Source organism: Mytilus galloprovincialis, chromosome 6, assembly GCF_965363235.1.
Source record: "Mytilus galloprovincialis chromosome 6, xbMytGall1.hap1.1, whole genome shotgun sequence".
NCBI lineage: Eukaryota > Metazoa > Mollusca > Bivalvia > Mytilida > Mytilidae > Mytilus > Mytilus galloprovincialis.
The window spans coordinates 90383739-90405362 of NC_134843.1; the positions used below are offsets into that span (position 1 = coordinate 90383739).

At 32.7% G+C, this 21624-nt stretch overlaps 1 protein-coding gene and 2 long non-coding RNA genes across 12 annotated transcripts in view; 1 reads left to right on the forward strand and 2 right to left on the reverse strand.

Moving 5' to 3' along the window:
• Positions 1 to 6267: 6267 nt before the first annotated feature.
• On the reverse strand, positions 6268 to 7342 carry LOC143080669 (uncharacterized). Its single transcript, XR_012979766.1, has 2 exons — positions 7235 to 7342; positions 6268 to 6675 (listed from the first exon to the last, which is right to left on the reverse strand). It is a non-coding gene; the product is annotated as an uncharacterized LOC143080669 (long non-coding RNA).
• A 674-nt stretch (positions 7343 to 8016) lies between these two features.
• On the forward strand, positions 8017 to 12519 carry LOC143080670 (uncharacterized). The gene is made up of 2 exons (XR_012979767.1): positions 8017 to 8294; positions 12009 to 12519. It is a non-coding gene; the product is annotated as an uncharacterized LOC143080670 (long non-coding RNA).
• A 4635-nt stretch (positions 12520 to 17154) lies between these two features.
• LOC143080671 (protein CBFA2T2-like) overlaps positions 17155 to 21624 on the reverse strand; it is a 51670-nt gene continuing 47200 nt past the window's right edge. For all 10 annotated transcript variants that reach the window (XM_076256637.1, XM_076256643.1, XM_076256636.1 and 7 more), the window contains one exon: positions 17155 to 21378. In XM_076256637.1, coding sequence (XP_076112752.1) covers positions 21058 to 21378 — 321 coding nt within the window. In that variant the 3' untranslated portion in view covers positions 17155 to 21057. The remainder of the gene's footprint in view (positions 21379 to 21624) is intronic.

The following is a 21624-nucleotide window of genomic DNA, read 5'->3' on the forward strand; positions in this document are numbered from 1 at the left end:
TCTTCTAATAGAAAATTGTTTTTACTATATTAATGTGGTGTGGACATGTAAAAACGTCACCGTTGTGTATTTATTTGCTTATTTCAGACCTGTTCAAATACGAAAATTATTTAGTATTTTTTAAGAACTTTGTAACAAATTCACAAGAGACATTATATAAAAGAGGAGCCTGTAATTAAGAGGTTGGAGTTTGTTGCTGTTGATTATATATGTGCGCTGTTTTTATTTTTTTTGTACAGTTCTTGTATTTTTCTGTTACACCACTGTCATATGATAAGGGTAGGATTGGGCGCCTACTAACAGGTTTAAACCTGCCATATTCTGTAGGTGCCTGGTCGTTTGTTTCTGTTTTACATAAAAAAAAATCGTTTTATACTTTTTTGTACATTAATTATGCCGTTAGTTTTCTAGCTTGAATTGTTTTACATTTCTTTTTTCTGAGCCTTTTATAGCTGACTAAAGGCCCTTGGGCTGATATTGATGTCTCGGGATGATACGACATATGATTCGGATTTTGCCATGCATTATTCTCTATATATCACATAGCGATATTGTCTAAAATCAATTGTAAATATGCAGACATTCCATGCGGAAAATGTTGTTTTCGGCAAAGAAAAATTAAGAAAATACTAACTTTAAAACTTATTGCTCAAATATAAACAACAATTGAGTCTAAATATACATTCAGAAGTTAGTTAGAAGCTAAAGTTTATGTCCGTGTAAAATTTGAAGTGCTGTGTTTTTCTTATATACAAAAATAAACAAATGCTATTAGTTCTTATATCAATGCGATACTTTTCAAATATCATAGCGGTGTTTTTGTTATATCAATATTTGTACTTATTTACTATTAGTATTAGACTGCTGTGTCCATATTGTGACAATTTTACCTTTTATGTCTGTTTTGTTCACGCATCGTTGTAAATATGACAGAATTTGACGAGACTGTCATACACGTGAGAGGTTAAGCGCTAAAAAAACAGGTTCTATCCACCATTTTCAAAATTTAAAAATGCCAGTACCGAATCAGAAATATGACAGTTGTTATCCATTCGTTTGGTGTGTTTTATCATTTGATTTTACCATTTGATAAGGGACTTTCTGTTTTGAATTTTCCTCGGAGTTCAGTATTTTTGAGATTTTACTTCTTAGTAGTATTGTATGTAAATAAGCAGTTTTAAGACCATTGCTTAAATTCAAATTGTTTTTGGTAACATCTTACAAATTTATCAATTGGTTTTAGAAGCAAAACTAATCAAATAAGGGTTTAATTAACAATGTCGTAATCAAATAGATAAGTATCAAAATTATTGTTCATAAATATAACATTTAGCAAATTTTAAAATGAACATACCGAAATATTATATATCCGATATGCTTTCAACGCACGCATGGAAGACTTTCTTTATTGATAACAATGAAACTAACTTGTGACAAAGAAGAATCGTTCAGATTGATTCGATAAATCTAACCTGTACTTTTGAATCTCCTTTTTTTATACAAATTAGACCGTTGTTTTTCCTGTTTGAATGGTTTAACACTAGTAATAATTTTGTTCCTACATAGCGTGGTGTTCGCTGTGAGCCAAGGCTCTGTGTTTAAGGCCCTACTTTGATCTATAATGCTTTACTTTAAACAAATTATTACTTTGATGGAAAGTTGTCTCATTCGAACTCATGCACCATCTTCTTATCTCTATAAATCTTTAAATTTCCCCTTATAAATAACTGCTTTCCAGTCTCACAACTGAACGATCTAAATTTATAGATATAGAAAAGATATGTGTTCTAAACATTTTGTTTTAGTACTCATTGAGGAAATGAATTTATAACAAGCGATACGGATTGTTATTTTGCACTAAGAAATGTTCGTGTATTTATACGATTGGCTACTAGTCAAAAACGAAAGTCAAATCTCTGTGGCAACAATACATCAGAATGCCCTCACGGTCATCGCGATGTAAAAGAGCGTCTACGCGGCGAGCTGATTATGTTCATAGAGATATCGATTTACCAACGGGAAAAGTCTTTGATATCCAAAAAGAACTGTTTTCCTTCTCTATATTTTTTTCTATGTTAATAATAAATACATTTTCTGTTTGACAAGATTTTTGATTTTCCTTGTATCTAAAGTTGTCCAATTTATGTGTCTGAGGCTACTCAATTGGTATCTTCAAAGTTCGGACATCAGCATTTGTACATTTTAATTTGTTTGAATTATCTATTTTACAATTTGAATATTCATTGTAATTTGGAGCTGTATTGGATTGGATTGTTTGAATGAATGTTTCTTTTAAGTAATAATATTTTTTGTCTATTTCGATATTACCAAGGTGGATAGGCTATAGCAGTGTGACCAGTATTTTAGAATCTAATAGGTCGGTAGACTATTTGCAACCGCATTTAAATTCCGCCATTGCATCATCACTTCAAATAGAATGAGTCGGTTAAACCATGTGATTGAAAACAATAGACTGAACAGGTTGTCAACACTTTCAACTATCAATAGGGTCAAGCAACATTTTCGAAATGATAAGTTCATGTAAGCGTTAATTTTGTTACAGTTACGAAATTTTAGTGATATTGATCCTAAAACATTAAACCGGTCATGATCTAAGTTTGCGAATTATGTTTGCAGTTTTCTTGAAATGCATTGTTGACGTGTAATCGTATTCATTTTATATTAGAAAACTATAGCAGTTATATTAGAAAAGTATCGCATTCATAAATTTTTGATATTAAAAAATCATCGCTATGATATAAGACAAATATCGCATTGATATAATAAAATATAGCAGTATCTTTGACTTAAAGGTGATTATGGCTTAGCAAACAATTGCATTCATCTCAATTGCATTCCACTGAATTTGCTACATGATATTTATAGAATGTGTACATCTACAAATGATAAATCGTCCATTTATGTTTCAATTGTTCAACAATTCAATTTTCTCGTTTAAATACACCTTGCTTGTTATTACATAAAATAATTCATGGAAATTATACACCAGACGTATGTCGTGTTAAATGTCACCCTGTTTTAAGAAAAGAGTCATAACTTTATACCGAGAAATCGGCCTTTCTTGGTACAAATGCTAACATTCGTCTGAAATTTCCCACAATGCAACTTGTTGATATGAGACAATATCGTGCGTTGATATAAGAAAAGTTTTTATCGAATCCAATCGCTTTTTCGAGGACTCAAAAGTTCGATGGGGACGCTAAAACACGATGGTCAGGCTAAAATACGATGTCCTACACTAAAGTGCGATGGTTTTTGGCATTATTTGAACACGCTAAAGTGCGTATTTTCAGTCAGCGAAAATGAGTATCGACGTATATTAGTTAGCTTTCTCGTTTCAATTGTTTTTCATTTGTCATTTCGGGGCTTTTTAAATCTGACTATACTGTATGGGCTTTTCTCATTGTTGAAGGTCGTACGGTGATCTATAGTTGTTAATTTCTGTGTCATTTGATCTCATGTGGAGAGTTTTCTTATTGGCAATCATATTAAATATTCTTTTTTATATATTTACTAAACCTTTCGTCTACCATCATACATAAATTGATCTTCCCATGAAAAACAGTTAATAAAAAAAGTTCTGCTCTTTTTTTATTAAAATACTCAGAGGCCCACATTGGATGTGAGGGCTTTTTTGTTCTTCTTTTCTGTGACATTACTAGAAAACTCTATAAATCTTCATTCATCGTGCTTCATGAAGCAAATCATATTGTTGTATACAATACAAAGGACAAACGAGATGGGGAGTAGTTAACCGAACACCGGAGCTCCTATACTGCTTCAGAAAACCGAAGAAAAAAAGTGTAATTCACCTTGTATCTACATTTAGGAAAAAACTCAAACAATATTTTGTTTTTATTTACTTTCCAACCTATCTAAACCACTTAGATATATCAAGGACAATGACATAAATAATTTATAGATTTCCGTAAAATTTGCCAACATGTTATAGATATTTCATATCTTTTGGACTGTTTTGTGGTGTATCGTAAATTATACCATAGCTTTTGTTGAAACCCCCGGCAATAACCTCACGAGACGAAGTCGAGTGAGGTTGCCGAGGGGTTTCAACAAAAACTATGGTATAATTTACGAAACAACACAAAACTTTCCAAAAAATATGAAATATCTGTTTTAACCTATTGTCTCTTTCGCTGTTTAAAATTGTGTATTTCATATATTTTTGTTTGTTTACTTCGAAATTATTTTAATAAGAATCTGTAAAATAACCCTTTTCGGACCTTACACTTAAGGCTCCGCCTACTTTTTAAAACTAGCACGGGCTTCAGAAACAGCGGGTAATCAGTTTGAAAAGATTTTTCGACAGCGATGGATGCATCTTTACATTGGTGATGAAAAAACCGTTTTAGATGTTCTGGATAAGGACACAAGAAACTTCTAGTACAGATATCTGATATTTTGGAAGATTGCTGCAATCCCAAACTTATGTACAATTGAACTGCAAAGGGTAGGTTTTTTTAATTTTATTATTTGTTTTCAAAATGTTCGAAATGTTTTAATTTTTTTATATTGATTAATGATTTTGAGGAAATTAATTTCACAAGAATCTGTCTGAGAGTTTGTATGAATTATTCCACGTTTACCTTGAAACCAGAAGCCCACGAGGGAGGGTAGGAGGGGTCCTGATCCCGCAATCCCGGGCTTAAAAACACGAAATCCCGAGGTCCTGAAATTCGAAAAAAAGAATTCCCAGATCCAGAAAGGGTCAATCCCGAAATCCCGAGCTTAAAAACACCCGATCCCGGAGTCCCGATAAAGGTCCTATCCCCCTCGCCCATGGCGTACATTAATTAAACGGGATTCCAAAATGTTCACCATTAAATTCATTGACATGCGACGATATAATTTTAAAAAAAGAAGAAATAGCTCATTTAGAGCTGGGAACAGTATATCTGACATATATATATATATTCCTGTTTAGTTATAAAACGCTATCTAATTTTAACGGTCAAACATAGAGTAGTCTCATTTAAAGTCTAGATGTCAGCAGTGTTTAATAAACCGGGTGTGGATCAAACACTTTTAAAGCGTGGGTGGGGGTAAAGCAATCCAACATTTGAAAATACTATTAAATAGGTTATTTGTTTACCATATTTAAAGTTCTTTAAGAGGGGCGTGCTTCCTGTCCCCTCCATCCCCTAAAAACTAACCCGCCTTGCCCACAGGCGCTTGGGTCTAGGATACATAAGTTTCTTAGTATGGATAGAAAAATTGGGTATTTTCTCTGGGTCGTTTAAATCACTCGAAACTAGGTGAGACATGCACAGAAGTGATAGATATGTATTATAAATATAGAAAATTGAATATTTTAATAAAAAAAAAAAAAAAAAAATCTGTATCCTAGACCCAAGCGCATGTGGCCTTGCCAAACAAACGGTTAGATGTGATTCATGTAAATGTAGCTGTACAGTGGAGCCTATAGAAAGTTTACCATTTAATAACCGAAAATCAACATATTTTTAAACTTTATTTGTTTGTTCTGGGAGCGAATCTTGGTTCATTTAAAATATAGGACAACAGAGTTGGTGTATGTGGGTTCGATTCCCACCCTAAGCAATCATTTATTTTAGCTGGTGCAAAGCGGGCAAATTAGCTTAGTGGCCCCACACTGACTTTGTTGTTTCTATCAAAAAATTCAGACGGCCGCGGCTAGGTCTTGACAATGTTTTTCTTTTGAATACCTGATACAACAAAACCATGGTATAATTGTGAAAATTATACCATGGATAGCTATGGTATAATTTTCGGTTATTGAGATTTATACTCGGGTTGCACTCCCATAGGTTACATTGAACAGCTATAGGTTAATTAGAAAATAAATTATGAATTGTTAAAAAGGTTACGTTCATTACAATAACAATAGTCAAATTTAAGGCACTCTGAAAGTGATTGTGTTTGTAACCGGCCAAAAAAGAGGCCAACAATTTGTGGTGGTTGTGGTAGATGTATAGCTTAGACAATACATGGTAGTGCTTTATAAAGCCCAAATGCTGTGTATTCAGCTTAAATCAGAAAATAGTACATGTGTAGTATCAATCAAAGAGAGGTTGCACGTGTAAAAACAATTTGTCAGAGTCAAGTAGTGCAACATATTCGAGTTCAAATTTTTCATTCCATCTATTCTCAATGACGATATATGGAAGATTACCACATGGTATTACTGTTACGTCAGCAACATTCGGATGAGAGATCAACTCATTCAGAAGTATCCCATTAGACGGCTCCTCTGATGTTTCGTGTACTACTTGTTTCCAACAATCTTGTGTTATCTGATTTCCATTTGAATTGGTACCGACGGTCAACAAACCTAAAGGCTTGATGAAAGTGTCCCAGATGCTACAGCAATACTTCAAGCCATTGCAGACCCAACACTTCCGGCAGACAAGCCTCCTATAAGAGCACCTGTGAAAGCACTTGCCGCAGTTTTAGTAGCAACAGCTCCAGCAATAGCTCCTGACGATGTACCGGCTCCCACAGCTGTTGCCATGGCAACCTTGAGAGGTTTAGATTGAACCAAAAGTTTTACACAGGTCCTGTTGCTATTATTCCTGCAGCGGAGCCCACAATTGCAGGTAAAGTATTCCCCTTAGAAGAAATTATAACAGCACACGAACCGGCTGTTAAGATCGTCATCTATAATATACAAAAAAAATATTTCAATAATTAAGCCGTCTTCAAAGCACTTTGGATCTAAATTCGCTGAATGGATTGCATACAAAGCATGTGATACATATATAGTATTATTATTAATATAACCCCGAACACTTGTCAAATTCATATTCTTAATTTGATCCAAAACGGTTAAATTTTGTATTTCACTCGTTGCAAGTTAAACATGGATTTTACTGTGGATCTTTTAGGATTCATTTGAAATCTTACCAATCACGACATACAAACAAACAAAAATCGGTTGATGTTTACACCGTTTACCAGTCACATTTTGTCATGCAAATTTTATGTGTCCGCGGTATTTATGAAGTTTGAAATAAATAAAAAAAAAAAGGCAATTTTTCTACTTTAATTTGGTCTTTGCTTAAAATATAGTGTACAACGAGAATATCCAAATTATAGAGAAAAGAAGCCATTTGTAGATGGAATCGAATATTATAAATTTAAGAAATCTATTCATTCATTCCTCTATTCAATAATGCACAGAATATACGAATAACCAAGATTATGTTAAAATTCCTACCTTGATGTTAAGTTATCAGTGTATTAACTCCATATGACAACTTAACAAGCAGTGGAAATTTTCAAAAATACCTGCATGTATGTCATGTATTATCGTGAACGAAAATGAAATCAAAATCCAAAAATACAGAACCATGATTAACCTATTTTCGAATCTAGTGATAAGAGATTTCAGAAATTTTATTTCGAGCTGGAAATTTTCATTTATACTTATAGAATAGAAAGCGGAAGCGCTTCATTCTAAAAATGTACGCACGGTCAACGCTTTTACAACCCTATAAATTTACAAAAAGAAGCATTCAATACTTATAATTACATTTTTTAGCTATGATCATGAAAACACGAATTTTATATATTTTATTATTTAATTCACCTGTGCACTTTATTGTTGGAGCACGTGTTATCATGAGTGAAAAGTTGTATTGAGCAATGCAACTGCTTACGGAATAACACTTGATGTGCAGTTAGCCAATCAGAATAAAATATTGTAATGAAACATACATCTAATGTAATTATATATTAGTATTAATGAACTTCTGTTATCAAAGATGGTTAGCATACTTAATATGCTTTCCTGTGGTCTTATTTTTTATCCATATTATCATGATAATCATTATTATTGTAATTAGTATTATCATCAACATCAGTATCATCATTATTAGTAGTACTTTAATTGTCACTGTGTGAAACTTTTAAAGAGTGTCCAATATTATAGTTCATCTATGATTAGTAAACTAACCTTTACAAGATAAAATGAGTTTTTTTTTTTTCTTTCAGAACTAAAATTGTCATTTCAACTCTTGCTTGTGTTGTAGCAATTAAACAATCCGGCTGCATCGCTATCTTTTATTAGACAAATTGCTGCCAGTGGGGGCGGTGCTGGTAGTATTGCAGGAATGGGTGCTGGTACTGCTTCAGCAATTGCAGATGCAATTGGTGCCGCAGCTTCTGCCGGTGCAATTGCAGAGGCAGCATACACTAGTACATATACAGGTGCCATGTATGGTGCTGCTGTTGGGGGACAGCAGCTGCGGGAGTTGGCGGGACTTCCGCTGGAATGGGTAATAATGTTGAAGTAATCATCAGTTACCTGAACTATTGCTGCCAAGTGATCTTATTCATTATGGATTTAAATACAGTAGTCAGTTTGACTCTTTAGCATAACTGACTCGTTCAATGTCAAGTCGTCAGAAAACATTACTGTTGACTGAGGGTGCAATCGTTGTTTTTTTTAAACTGGATTAGTATCTAGTTGGTTTGACAAACCTATTCCTTTTTTAGCTCACCTGGCCCGAAGGGCCAAGTGAGCTTTTCTCATCACTTGGCGTCCGGCGTCCGTCGTCCGTCGTCTGTCGTCGTCCGGCGTCGTTAACTTTTACAAAAATCTTCTCCTCTGAAACTACTGGACCAAATTTAACCAAACTTGGCCACAATCATCATTGGGGTATCTAGTTTAAAAAATGTGTCCGATGACCCGGTCAACCAACCAAGATGGCCGCTACAGCTAAAAATAGAACATAGGGGTAAAATGCAGTTTTTGGCTTATAACTCAAAAACCAAAGCATTAAGAGCAAAACTGACGGGGTAAAATTGTTCATCAGGTCAAGATCTATCTGCCCTGAAATTTTCAGATGAATTGGACATTTTGTTGTTGGGTTGCTGCCCCTGAAATGGTAATTTTAAGGAAATTTTGCTGTTTTTGGTTATTATCTTGAATATTATTATAGATAGAGATAAACTGTAAACAGCAATAATGTTCAGCAAAGTAAGATCTACAAATAAGTCAACATGACCAAAATGGTCAGTTGACCACTTTAGGAGTTATTGCCCTTTATAGTCAATTTTTAACCATTTTTCGTAAATCTTAGTAATCTTTTAGAAAAATCTTCTCCTCTGAAACTACTAGGCCAAATTTAACCAAACTTGGCCATAATCATCATTGGGGTATCTAGTTGAAAAAATGTGTCCGGTGACCCGCCCAACCAACCAAGATGGCCGCCATGGCTAAAAATAGAACATAGGGGTAAAATGCAGTTTTTGGCTTATAACTCAAAAACCAAAGCATTTAGAGCAAATCTGACATGAGTAAAATTGTTATTAGGTCAAGATCTATCTGCCCTGAAATTTTCAGATGAATCGGACATTTCGTTGTTGGGTTGCTGCCCCTGAAATGGTAATTTTAAGGAAATTTTGCTGTTTTTGGTTATTATCTTGAATATTATTATAGATAGAGATAAACTGTAAACAGCAATAATGTTCAGCAAAGTAAGATCTACAAATAAGTCAACATGACCAAAATGGTCAGTTGACCACTTTAGGAGTTATTGCCCTTTATTATCAATTTTTAACCATTTATCGTAAATGTTAGTAATCTTTTAGAAAAATCTTCTCCTCTGAAACTACTAGGCCAAATTTAACCAAACTTGGCCATAATCATCATTGGGGTATCTAGTTTAAAAAATGTGTCCGGTGATCCGCCCAACCAACCAAGATGGCCGCCATGGGTAAAAATAGAACATAGGGGTAAAATGCAGTTTTTGGCTTATAACTCAAAAACCAAAGCATTTAGAGCAAATCTGACATGGGGTAAAATTGTTATCAGGTCAAGTTCTATCTGCCCTGTAATTTTCAGATGAATTGGACATTTCGTTGTTGGATTGCTGCCCCTGAAATGGTAATTTTAAGGAAATTTTGCTGTTTTTGGTTATTATCTTGAATATTATTATAGATAGAGATAAACTGTAAACAGCAATAATGTTCAGCAAAGTAAGATCTACAAATAAGTCAACATGACCAAAATGGTCAGTTGACCACTTTAGGAGTTATTGCCCTTTATAGTCAATTTTTAACCATTTTTCGTAAATCTTAGTAATCTTTTAGAAAAATCTTCTCCTCTGAAACTACAGGGCCAAATTTAACCAAACTTAGCCATAATCATCATTGGGGTATCTAGTTGAAAAAATGTGTCCGGTAACTCGGCCAACAAACCAAGATGGCCACCATGGCTAAAAATAGAACATGGGGGTAAAATGCAGTTTTTGGCTTATAACTCAAAAACCAAAGCATTAAGAGCAAATCTGACAGGAAGTAAAATTGTTGATCAGGTCACGATCTATCTGCCCTGGAATTTTCAGATGAGTCGGATAATCGGTTATTAGGTTGCTGCCCCTGAATTGGTAATTTTGAGGAAATTTTGTGTTTTTTTGTTATTATCTTGAATATTATTATAGATAGAGATAAACTGTAAACAGCAATAATGTACAGCAAAGTAAGAACTAAAAATAAGTCAGTAATGACCAAAATAGTCAATTGACCCCCTAAGGAGTTATTGCCCTTCATAGTCAATTTTTAACAATTTTCTTAAAATTTGAAGATTTTCAATAACATTTTCCACAGAACGTACTGTTATAGATAGAGATAATTGTAAGCAGCAAGAATGTTTAGTAAAGTAAGATCTACAAACACATCACCATCACCAAAACACAATTTTGTCATGAATCCATCTGTGTCCATTTTTTAATATTCACATAGACCAAGGTGAGCGACACAGGCTCTTTAGAGCCTCTAGTTTAAACAACTATTAAAACCTTTAATATAGTATTTTTTAACATATAAAACGTATATCCCAGTTATAAAAAAATTAATAATTAATTAACCTCTGAAAATTGCCGTCGGTACTATAACCCGATATAATAAAACATAAGTATAGGTATACATAGATAGCGAAACGCGCAATTGAACTATTCTATGTCTGTTTGATTTTTTATTTTAGGTTACAAATATGTGTTAAAACCATTGAATTAAACTGTATAAGAATGTGTTTTTGTGGATCGTATCAGTCAATCAAATGGTTTACCTATATTAAGCTTTCAACGTTTACATACTTTACCTTTTTAAGATAAATGAACACGCATAAATCATGCGTAACCAAGTTTTTTTTCATGTGCCTGTTTGATTTCATGTTATAGGTTAAAAAAGTTTGTACGTATATAAGAACTTTGCATTTTTGTGAATCGAATAAGTCAACGAAATGGTTCACCTTTGTTTCACTTTCAATGTTGATGTTGATGTGTATTCGTGTCTTTTTAATGCCTGAACACAACTTATTAATGCGTAACCCATCTCTAGTGATGTTTCTTAGCTTCTTTTGACAAATTGATCCAAACTTGCTGCTAAAAGCGAATTATTATTTCACTGTTTCACTTTCATTAAATATATATAAAATTCGTGTTTTCATGATCATAGCTAAAAAATGTAATTATAAGTATTGAATGCTTCTTTTTGTAACTTTATAGGGTTGTAAAAGCGTTGACCGTGCGCCCATTTTTAGAATGAAGCGCTTCCGCTTCCGCGCTTCATACAAAATATACTTCGGTCAACGCTTTTACACCCCAATAAATTTACAAAAAGAAGCATTCAATTCTTAAAATAAATGTACTCGCTGTGTGGAAAACCCATCGCCTTCTGCTATTTCCTGCTCTTAATGTTTCTATGACATATATCCCCATTTCCATTGTCAAAGTTTATTTATGAAACATGAAAATTTATTTAAATTTTATTTATCCGATATAAATTACTTGGTGGTTTTAATACGGCTATATTTGCGAAAAGTTATGATGAATCTTAAAAGTCACCTAAACTTCTTTGTTTTGATTGAAAGAAGAATGATAGTAGCAAGATACAATGCTAGATACATGTAGTAGGATGTATGAATGATTGTAGAGCATAAATGTTAACGATCTTTCATGTTATATCATTTCTTAGTATTATTTTAGCTGCCATTGTCGCTGGAACGGGTGGTTGGTGGTTTTTGGTAGTAGGAACTTCTGCTAAACGAGAGGATGAACACATAACATAAGATTGCTGGAAGCCAGTAGTACATGACGTATCCGAGGAACCATCCAATGGGATGTATCTCAAGGACCTTCTCAGTCACCCAAACATACAAAGAGTAACAATGGCCACAGACTGTTCTACAAGTTTACCGAGCATTGTGATTGAACATATATGAAAAGAAGAATTCCAGATTGAGTACATGATGTTAAACACCACGAGGGAGATAGTGTGCCATGCAAAACAAATGTAAAATGATCGTTCGTTCAAATGACATTTTGTAGGCGCAAGACATTTGGGCTAAATCATAAGCGTGACCATGGCATCATTTCAACACAAAAAATAAGGTTATAAAGTTTCACATTTTGGATAATATAAATTGTCCTACCTTTACAAATAAATTGCAGATAAAATTTATCTATATCAATATTTGATATAGAATATAAAACAAAATATCACTTTATACAAAATAATTAAGAGAAAAAACTTACACGAAAATACAGCCATTTGAAAACCATTTTAGTTCTAAAAAAGAAAATAGTTTTACATAGTACACCATTTAATGGAAAAGAGTTGACAGTTTAGATCAGGCATTATCACAAGACTACATTTTTAGATGTTGTAGCTTTAAATGAGGGCCACAACACGAGAACAATCAATTGAATGTATTTTTATACGACCGCAAAAATTGAATTTTTTTTGGTCGTATATTGGTATCACGTTGGCATCGTCGTCTGCGTCGTCGTCGTCGTCGTCCGAATACTTTTAGTTTTCGCACTCTAACTTTAGTAAAAGTGAATAGAAACCTATGACATTTTGACACAAGGTTTATGACCACAAAAGGAAGGTTGGGATTGATTTTGGGAGTTTTGGTCCCAACATTTTAGGAATTAGGGGCCAAAAAGGGCCCAAATAAGCATTTTCTTGGTTTTTGCACTATAACTTTAGTTTATGTAAATAGAAATCTATGAAATTTTGACACAAGGTTTATGACCACAAAAGGGAAGGTTGGGATTGATTTTGGGAGTTTTGGTTCCAACAGTTTAGGAATTAGGGGTAAAAAAAGGGCCCAAATAAGCATTATTCTTGGTTTTCGCACAATAACTTTAGTATAAGAACATAGAAATCAATGAAATTTAAACACAAGGTTTATGGCTATAAAAGGAAGGTTTAGTTAGATTTTGGGAGTTTTGGTCCCAACAGTTTAGGAATAAGGGGCCCAAAGGGTCCGAAATTGAACTTTGTTTGGTTTCATCAAAAATTGAATAATTGGGGTTCTTTGATATGCCGAATCTAACTGTGTATGTAGATTCTTAATTTTTGGTCCTGTTTTCAAATTGGTCTACATTAAGGTCCAAAGGGTCTAAAATTAAACTTAGTTTGATTTTAACAAAAATTGAATCCTTGGGGTTCTTTGATATGCTGAATCTAAAAATGTACTTAGATTTTTGATTATTGGCCATGTTTTCAAGTTGGTCCTAATCAGGGTCCAAAATTAAACTTTGTTTGATTTCATCAAAAATTGAATAATTGGGGTTCTTTGATATGACAAATCTAACTGTGTATGTAGATTCTTAATTTTTGGTCCCCTTTTCAAATTTGTCTACATTAAAGTCCAAAGGGTCCAAAATTAAACTAAGTTTGATTTTAACAAAAATTGAACTCTTTGGCTTCTTTGATATGCTGAATCTAAACATATACTTAGATTTTTGATTATGGGCCCAGTTTTCAAGTTGGTTCAAATCAGGATCCAAAATTATTATATTAAGTATTGTGCAATAGCAAGAAATTTTCAATTGCACAGTATTGCACAATAGCAAGAAATCTTTAATTGCACAGTATTGTGCAATAGCAAATATTTTCAATTGCACAGCATTACACAATACCAAGAAATATCTAATTGCACAATATTGTGCAATAGCAAGAAATTTTCAATTGGAGTTATCTTTCTTTGTCCAGAATAGTAGTTGAATCAACTTAAATCATTGTTTTATACAATATACAATGTATATTCACTTTTACTACCAACTGATAAATTAAAACAATCTTTACCATCCAGTGATAACAAGCACTTTATTTTACATTTTAATATTTTATGATGTATTTAAATGAGTAGTTTGTTTTTGTTGCAAACTCCATTAGAAATTTAAATTGAGATCAGTTTTTGGAAAAGGGAAAGGGGGAAGTGAAATAAAAATGGGGGGGGGGGGGTTAATTTGTCTCATTTCAGATTTTATAAATAAAGAGAAAATTTCTTCAAACATTTTTTTGAGAGGATTAATATTCAACAGCATAGTGAAATGCTCAAAGGCAAAAAAAAATATTAAGTTCATTAGACCACATTCATTCTGTGTCAGAAACCTATGCAGTGTCAACTATTTAATCACAATCCAAATTTAGAGCTGAATCCAGCTTGAATGTTGTGTCCATACTTGCCCCAACCGTTCAGGGTTCAACCTCTGCAGTCGTATAAAGCTGCGCCCTGCGGAGCATCTGGTTTGTATCTTGACCAGTATAATAAAATGTGGTATGATTGCCAAAGAGACGAATATCCACCAGAAACCAAATGACGTTGATCTTAGCAGCTATAAATGCGGTAAACCATCCGCAACTGAAATGTTACGGAACTTTCGCTTCGGAATTAATGCACAGTTTCAGAAAAAAAAACCTTAAACAAACCAGAGAAAATACCAAATTTTACTATCCATTCTTAGTATGGATATTTAAATTTGGTATTTTCTCTGAGTCGTTTAAATCACTCGAAACTAGGTGAGACATGCACAGAAGTGGTAGATATGTTTTATCAATATAGAAAATTGAATATTTTAATCAACAACAAAAAAAAAAAATAAAAAAAATATCTGTACCATATACCAAAGTGCCTGTGTCCCTGACGGGGTATAAAAATACACTTTACTTCAGATGCTATTTCTTAATCTTGAGAAGGCTTCGGCTCATGACATTTCCTTTCCCCATGTGTTAGCCTTTTTGTGCTGAGGCAGCGTAAAGAGGACTCCAATCAATAATAACATTATATAATAGCTTAACAAAGTTATTGGTGTCTTTGTATCTAAATGTTTACAGTACTGCAAAAGTAATGAAGTTCTTTTATCAGTTAAATTCAAGAAAGAAATGATTATTTTCCTAATGTTTGTTCTGGTCTTTTAATCATTAAAGCTTCTGTCATAAGTTTGAATAAAAATTAAGCAAAGGAGGCTGTGACTTCAACTTCAAGGTTTGACAGTTACTGATGTGTAAAAAGTTGACACTTCCATTGCCGACAAAATTTAAGAGGGCTGTGTCTTGCTTTGCATCAACATGTTGCAAGTTGACAAAATAAAGATGTGGTATGATTGAAAATGAGACAAATATCAACTAGAAACCAAATGATGCTTTTGTACTAATATGCCATCAATTTTCTCGTTTGAACTGTTTTACATTTGTCATTTCAGGCCCTTTATAGCAGACTATGTAGTGTGAGTTTTGTTCATTGTTGATCTATAATTGATGACCAATAATTGTTAATTTCTGAGTCATCTGGTATCTTATTGAGAGTTGTCTCATTGGTAATCATACCAGATTTTTTAAAATTTAACATGTAATATGTAACTACACACCAAAAATAAGGTAAACAAGTAGAAGAACCACATACAAACTAAAATATTTCCTTATTCTATGTCCACAAAATAGTCGCCATCATGGATAAGCAACAAGAAAATGTTACATAAATTTGAAGATTTTTTTTTAAGGATGAAGTGAGGTGAAATGAAAAAAATCTGGAATTTAAAAATACTATAAATGTGAAGAGTATTGTGGAAAACTTTTGTTTCACATTGAACATGAAGTCAAAGTGATGGTGATGGCTAAGAATAGAAATCTGGGAAAATAAGAGACAGCAAACCAAAAACATGAGAAGTCATCATACATTTTCTAATCATCTCCTGGTATATGTGTCAATATCCCTAAAATTGTGTGTAATCAAAAAATCTCTATGTAGTGATATTGGACATGTTTCTATTTTTTTTTACAAATAACCATTTGTGTTGATTTGGAAAGTAGATGAACATAGAATAAATGTGAAACAAGAGTGCACACACTGAAATGTCTCGCCTTCTTTACTAATCATTGATTTTATGTTGACAGTCCTAAGTATAAAGCTTGATTACAACTGTCACATAAACTTAACATTAACCAAGATAGCTAAACAAAGACCAATGAACCATGAAAAGTAGGTCAAGGTCAGATGAACCATGCCAGGCAGACATGTACAGCTAACAAAGCTTCCATACAACAAATATAGTTGACCTATTACTTAAAGTTTAAGAAAAATAGACCAAAACACAAAAACTTAACACTGTGCAATGAACCGTGCAATTGAGGTCATGGTCAAATAAAACCTGCGGGACTGACATATAGACCATAATATATTTCCATACACCAAATATAGTTGACCTTTGGCATATAATATTAGATAAAAAGACCAAAACTTAAAAACTTAACTTTGACCACTGAACCATGAAAATGAGGTCAAGGTCATATGACATCTGCCCGCTAGACATGTACACCTTACAACCATTCCATACAACAAATATAGTAGACCTATTGCATAAAGTATGAGAAAAACAGACCAAAACACAAAAACTTAACTATAACCACTGAACCACTATCCCTATGTCGAGCTTTCTGCAACAAAAGTTGCAGGCTCGACAAAAACTATGGAGCTATTAAACATGTTAAATGTGTTTAAAGTATTAAATTTTCAAAGAACTTATTGTGTTAAAAAAGGGATTTTTTTACCTCGAGGAACTGCATCACAAAAGGATTTTTGTGGTATGCTTATTTACTGAAAATGATCTCTTGTTGTTCCCTGAAAAATTTAACCACACATGTGAAAATGTCTCAGCTTCAAAAAAGTTATCATACATATCAAGTTTATCATTTGGTTTCAAATTTATTGATATTTATCCAAGATTTAGCCTATTCCAAAACATTCAATGACAAAATAACTTGATCAATTCAGAATAGCTTATGAAAACTCACACTGTTAGACCAATGGCCACATGTAGTCCTCATAGAAATAACAGCACATTTTATTTTTGAGTATTTTATTGATGATAGAATGAGACAGAAGTCGACATATTGCACATTAAATACATATACATCTATAACATACATATATAAGTCAAATCTCAAAAGTTTTCCTCAATGACTTTCAAATACAAAATAAAAGGAAAAATAAGAAATAACATTTTTACTATAAGGACTTGTTTACAATATCAAAAATATCACTGAGGGACAATTATTGAATATCAAATCAATTAATATCCTTTAGGTTTTTAAATTTATCGGGAAAGCAACTTACAATATATTGTAGAAAGATATTGTGAATATATTATTATTTGTGGGGTACTTATTTTTGTGGGTAACAAACGGTAAACCACAAATTAAACTATGCAACAAACTACAAAGGAGTAGGTCCGGTAAGGACCGATTTTGACCTCAAATTTCTGGTTTATTTGACGAAAGATTTTGACCACTTTTTAAACACTTAAGTGTCTATTTCATTTGATTCAATTAGTTTATGTGAAAGATTTTAACTTATTTAGTCATTAAAAACGCTCTGATTCAAGCTTAAATATGAAAAATCTATAAATTATATGCCAAAAAACGTCACTTTTCATATGGTTTTTGTCAAAAATGAAAGTGGCCGCATCCGTGTTCATCCTTAACCGTTATATATGATATGTATTATCATCAAATACAACTAATATTTAAATATTTAGGATGAACATGAATGTGGCCACTTTCGTTTTACACGAAAACCGTCTAAAATTAAACTAAAATATTAGAATTGTGAAGATTTCAGTAATGTAGCATGACTTAATGGTGCTAGTACCCGATATATGTTCATTGTATTGTTAAAAACAGCCTATATGTATGTAGCAGAAGCATACTACTGTCCAACAAATAACTAATAGTTTATATTTTAACAATTTTGAAAAACTGCTATATGTTGGGGCCAAAAAGGGGTCTTACTGGACCTACTCCTTTTCTATAGGCTTAGAATTTGAGAAAGCCACCAAATCAAGTACCTACAAAATCATATTTTTCCTGAATCTACGAAACATTGGTACCCACGAATATAAACAAATTCACAGTATGTAAATTCTCACCTTCAAAGCATTCATGAGCCCTTAAAACTAGTAATCTAGAGGAAGTATTTTTAACTAGACTATTTTCTTAAACTCATTCTTAATAGCTGCTATTTCCCCTCTTTTTAGGGGACATTTCCTGAGTGAATGGGACATTTTGGGTATAGTCAACCTTGTAGATGTCTATCAATATATTAAAATTAAAGTCCTGGTTACATAATTATTGTTGTGAAATGATTGTCAATATTCTACCTACATGCTGATTGCCTTACCGTTACTCTTTTGTCCTTAAAATAACTTGCAAAAGGATTACCTATTTCAAGAAAGGGAAAGCTTAATAATATATAACAATATAACATTAATTTCTGAAGTATGAAAAGAAAAAAAAAAACACTATCTCCTTTTCTTTGATTTGGATAAGAATATTTCCTAAACAAATAAACTTGGAAAAAAAATAAGAGTTGCCTCCCCTAGATTATGAAATGAATGAACAGAGTATACTAAATTGGCACAAAGGGACGATAAAATGAGTATGACATAAAAAGAAAAACAAATAAAGATAACAAAATAAATGCCAAAATATACATTTCAACCTCAAATATTACCCTGAAATATCCATAAATAGATGACATATGATATAGTAACAGCATATAAACAAAAGTCTTTAGAAATATTTTTATTTTTTTGGGTCCTCCTACATTTAAAGTACCTAGGCATATGGTTTCCAATTTGGCAGAAAAGCAAATCGCAATAAATATTATTAACAGATTACTTTGTATTAAACTTATTAACTAAAATTTAGTGAGCTTGAAATCTCTCTTTTTTTTCAACACTAAATCTCCAAAAATTTTATAAATATTCACAGAAAATCTTTCTCTTTTTTTTTAATATAAACAGGAATGACCAGGAAAATTTATAATCAACTGAAAGCCCTATAATGAAATTATCTATATTCTGACTCAAGAAAAAAGGATAAACAGTATTATCTCCCTTTGAAAATGTGTGTTCATGTTAATCATACACCATAAGCAGCGGAAAAATGAAACTACTGACAAATTTTCAGTATAATTGTAACTGTGACGTAGAAATACACAAAAAGAGAATTAAGATTTTAGAACTTTAATCATATATTTTTGCCATTACTTTTCCTTTACTAAGGATTTTTTTTTAACCCTTTCACCGATTGCTGCCCAGACTGAAGCTACTCTGAGACGATGGCTTTCCTGGCTACTACTACTCAAGTGGGAGATCTTCATAATAAATGTCAATAAAAACTTGTTTGTAGTTATTTGTGTATTTATTTCATTCACTAACACCATGTTCACAGTTTTGTTCATGTTTTAATAATTTTTTCTTCTTAAAATATTCAAATTTTCAAATTTTCGGCATTTTCTAGGTGAAATTCTCAAAATTCTGCTCTTTGACCCCAAATCGTAATTTTTTTAACCCAAAACAGCAAAATTTTGAAAAATTTTATGAGGCTGTATAAATTCCTCACACTGAACGATGTCCATTCCAAGTGTTTTGTACTTAAAACGACATTTTATGTCAAAAAAGTATACTAGTTTGGCTTCAATTCTTCCATATTCTTTCAAAAAAAATGTTCCCTCATTTCAAATTCTCGTAAATTCCGTAAATTTCCTCTGATTTTGACACGGTTTTCAACAAACGGAAGCGCCATGTTTACACTTTCATCTGGGTATTCATCAAAGAAAGATAACTCATGTTTGCACTGTTTTGAGCGGGAAACATAAAAGAGGTATTCCGATCCCGGTAAAACGGGACTCATTGTCAGCCGTCTGAAGCGTGAATCCCGGTAAACCGGCACTCATCGGCGAAAGGGTTAAAAACCCCATTTTAAATTTATGATAAACTATATTTCCTTTCAATGCATAAATACTGAAACTTGGAATTCTAGAAGTATCAATGAAACAAAATAAAAACTTGAGTCAGCACTATATCATCGTCAGAAACAAAAACTTAAAGCTTAATAAAGTAATCACAGATTTGCAAATAGTTATTATACATAAACATACAAACACAAAATGCTGTGCATTTTACAAATATAGAATCACAATATATACATATAATATGACTTAATATTATGCTATAAATGATTTAGTCAATAGTCATAAGCGAAGTTACTCTCAATAATAACCCAAACATACTTTGTTTACATTTCAAGCTAAAACCTCATTCAAGGAAAAAAATGATGAAAAAGATACGTTTTAAAAATCTTTCAATAAACATATCTTACTCTTGATCAATTCGCTATTTCAGAATCTAATGCATTCTGGGTTATTTTTTATTTAAGGGAACACCAAAGCGTTGTGATTGTGAAAAAACATTCTAAACAATTGAAATTCAACCAATGATGTAACATCATATTCACTTTGGTGTACATACAATGAGATTACCCATAGTCCTTCAGATTCTGAAAAGGCCAATTAGTTCCTACATTTTCCTTTTTAAATCCATGCCCATAAAGCACCTGCTGGATAATAATTCACCAAAAACCTAAATCATTTGCTTGTAGACATGACCCTGAATGATTCAATATCATAAATCACAATCACCTGATTTACTTCCTGTTTCAGCATGTTAAGCATGGTGCTAGAAGACAATTCATATTTCAAATGATAACAAAATGACAACAAATTTACTCCAGAAATGAAATATAATTCCAGTCATTGCAAAAACATAGAGCACTGTTTCTTATCTTCAAACTGTCAAGCAGGTACTGATCCAGTAACAAACACTTCAACAAATTCTTTGCAAGAAGTTCATTGATAACATCAACACATTTACATTATAAGCCAATAAATGCCATTTGTTTTTCTCATCTTGACACGTCACTTGTCTTTGGTTCTGACGGTGATCCGGTACTAGATCGTGGAGATACTGACAAACGTTCTACAGAGTTAACCGGACTAGGTTCTGGTTGTGTCACTACTTCTGGAGCTTCCTGAGGGGGACTACTGGGGGCAGACTTCTGTGAGTCTGGTCTGAGTGCGGGGCCTGTGGGTGCAGATGAGCGAGATTTGCCACAGACCAGGTGGTGATTTTCCCAGTCTTTGTGTTGACAGAATGATCCACAATATCGAGCTGTATTACATCCACTGCAGGTCTCACTTGCTTTTCGCCCACAATTCCAACAACTCTAAAAATAAAAATTAATTATTTTTAACTACTCAGCCAGTTGCGTAAATATTTTACTTAAAAAAATGACGAAATGACAAAAAATAATAAATGAAATCTGTTATCTACAAGATTTTGTTTTTTGAAGTTTTTTTTTATTATGGTTTTCAATATAATGATGGTTTTGTTATAAATATGATTAACCCCTTCCTTAATTCTAGACTCTGCATTGTTAAGTATCTCAATAGTATCATCCTACGGTTTTACA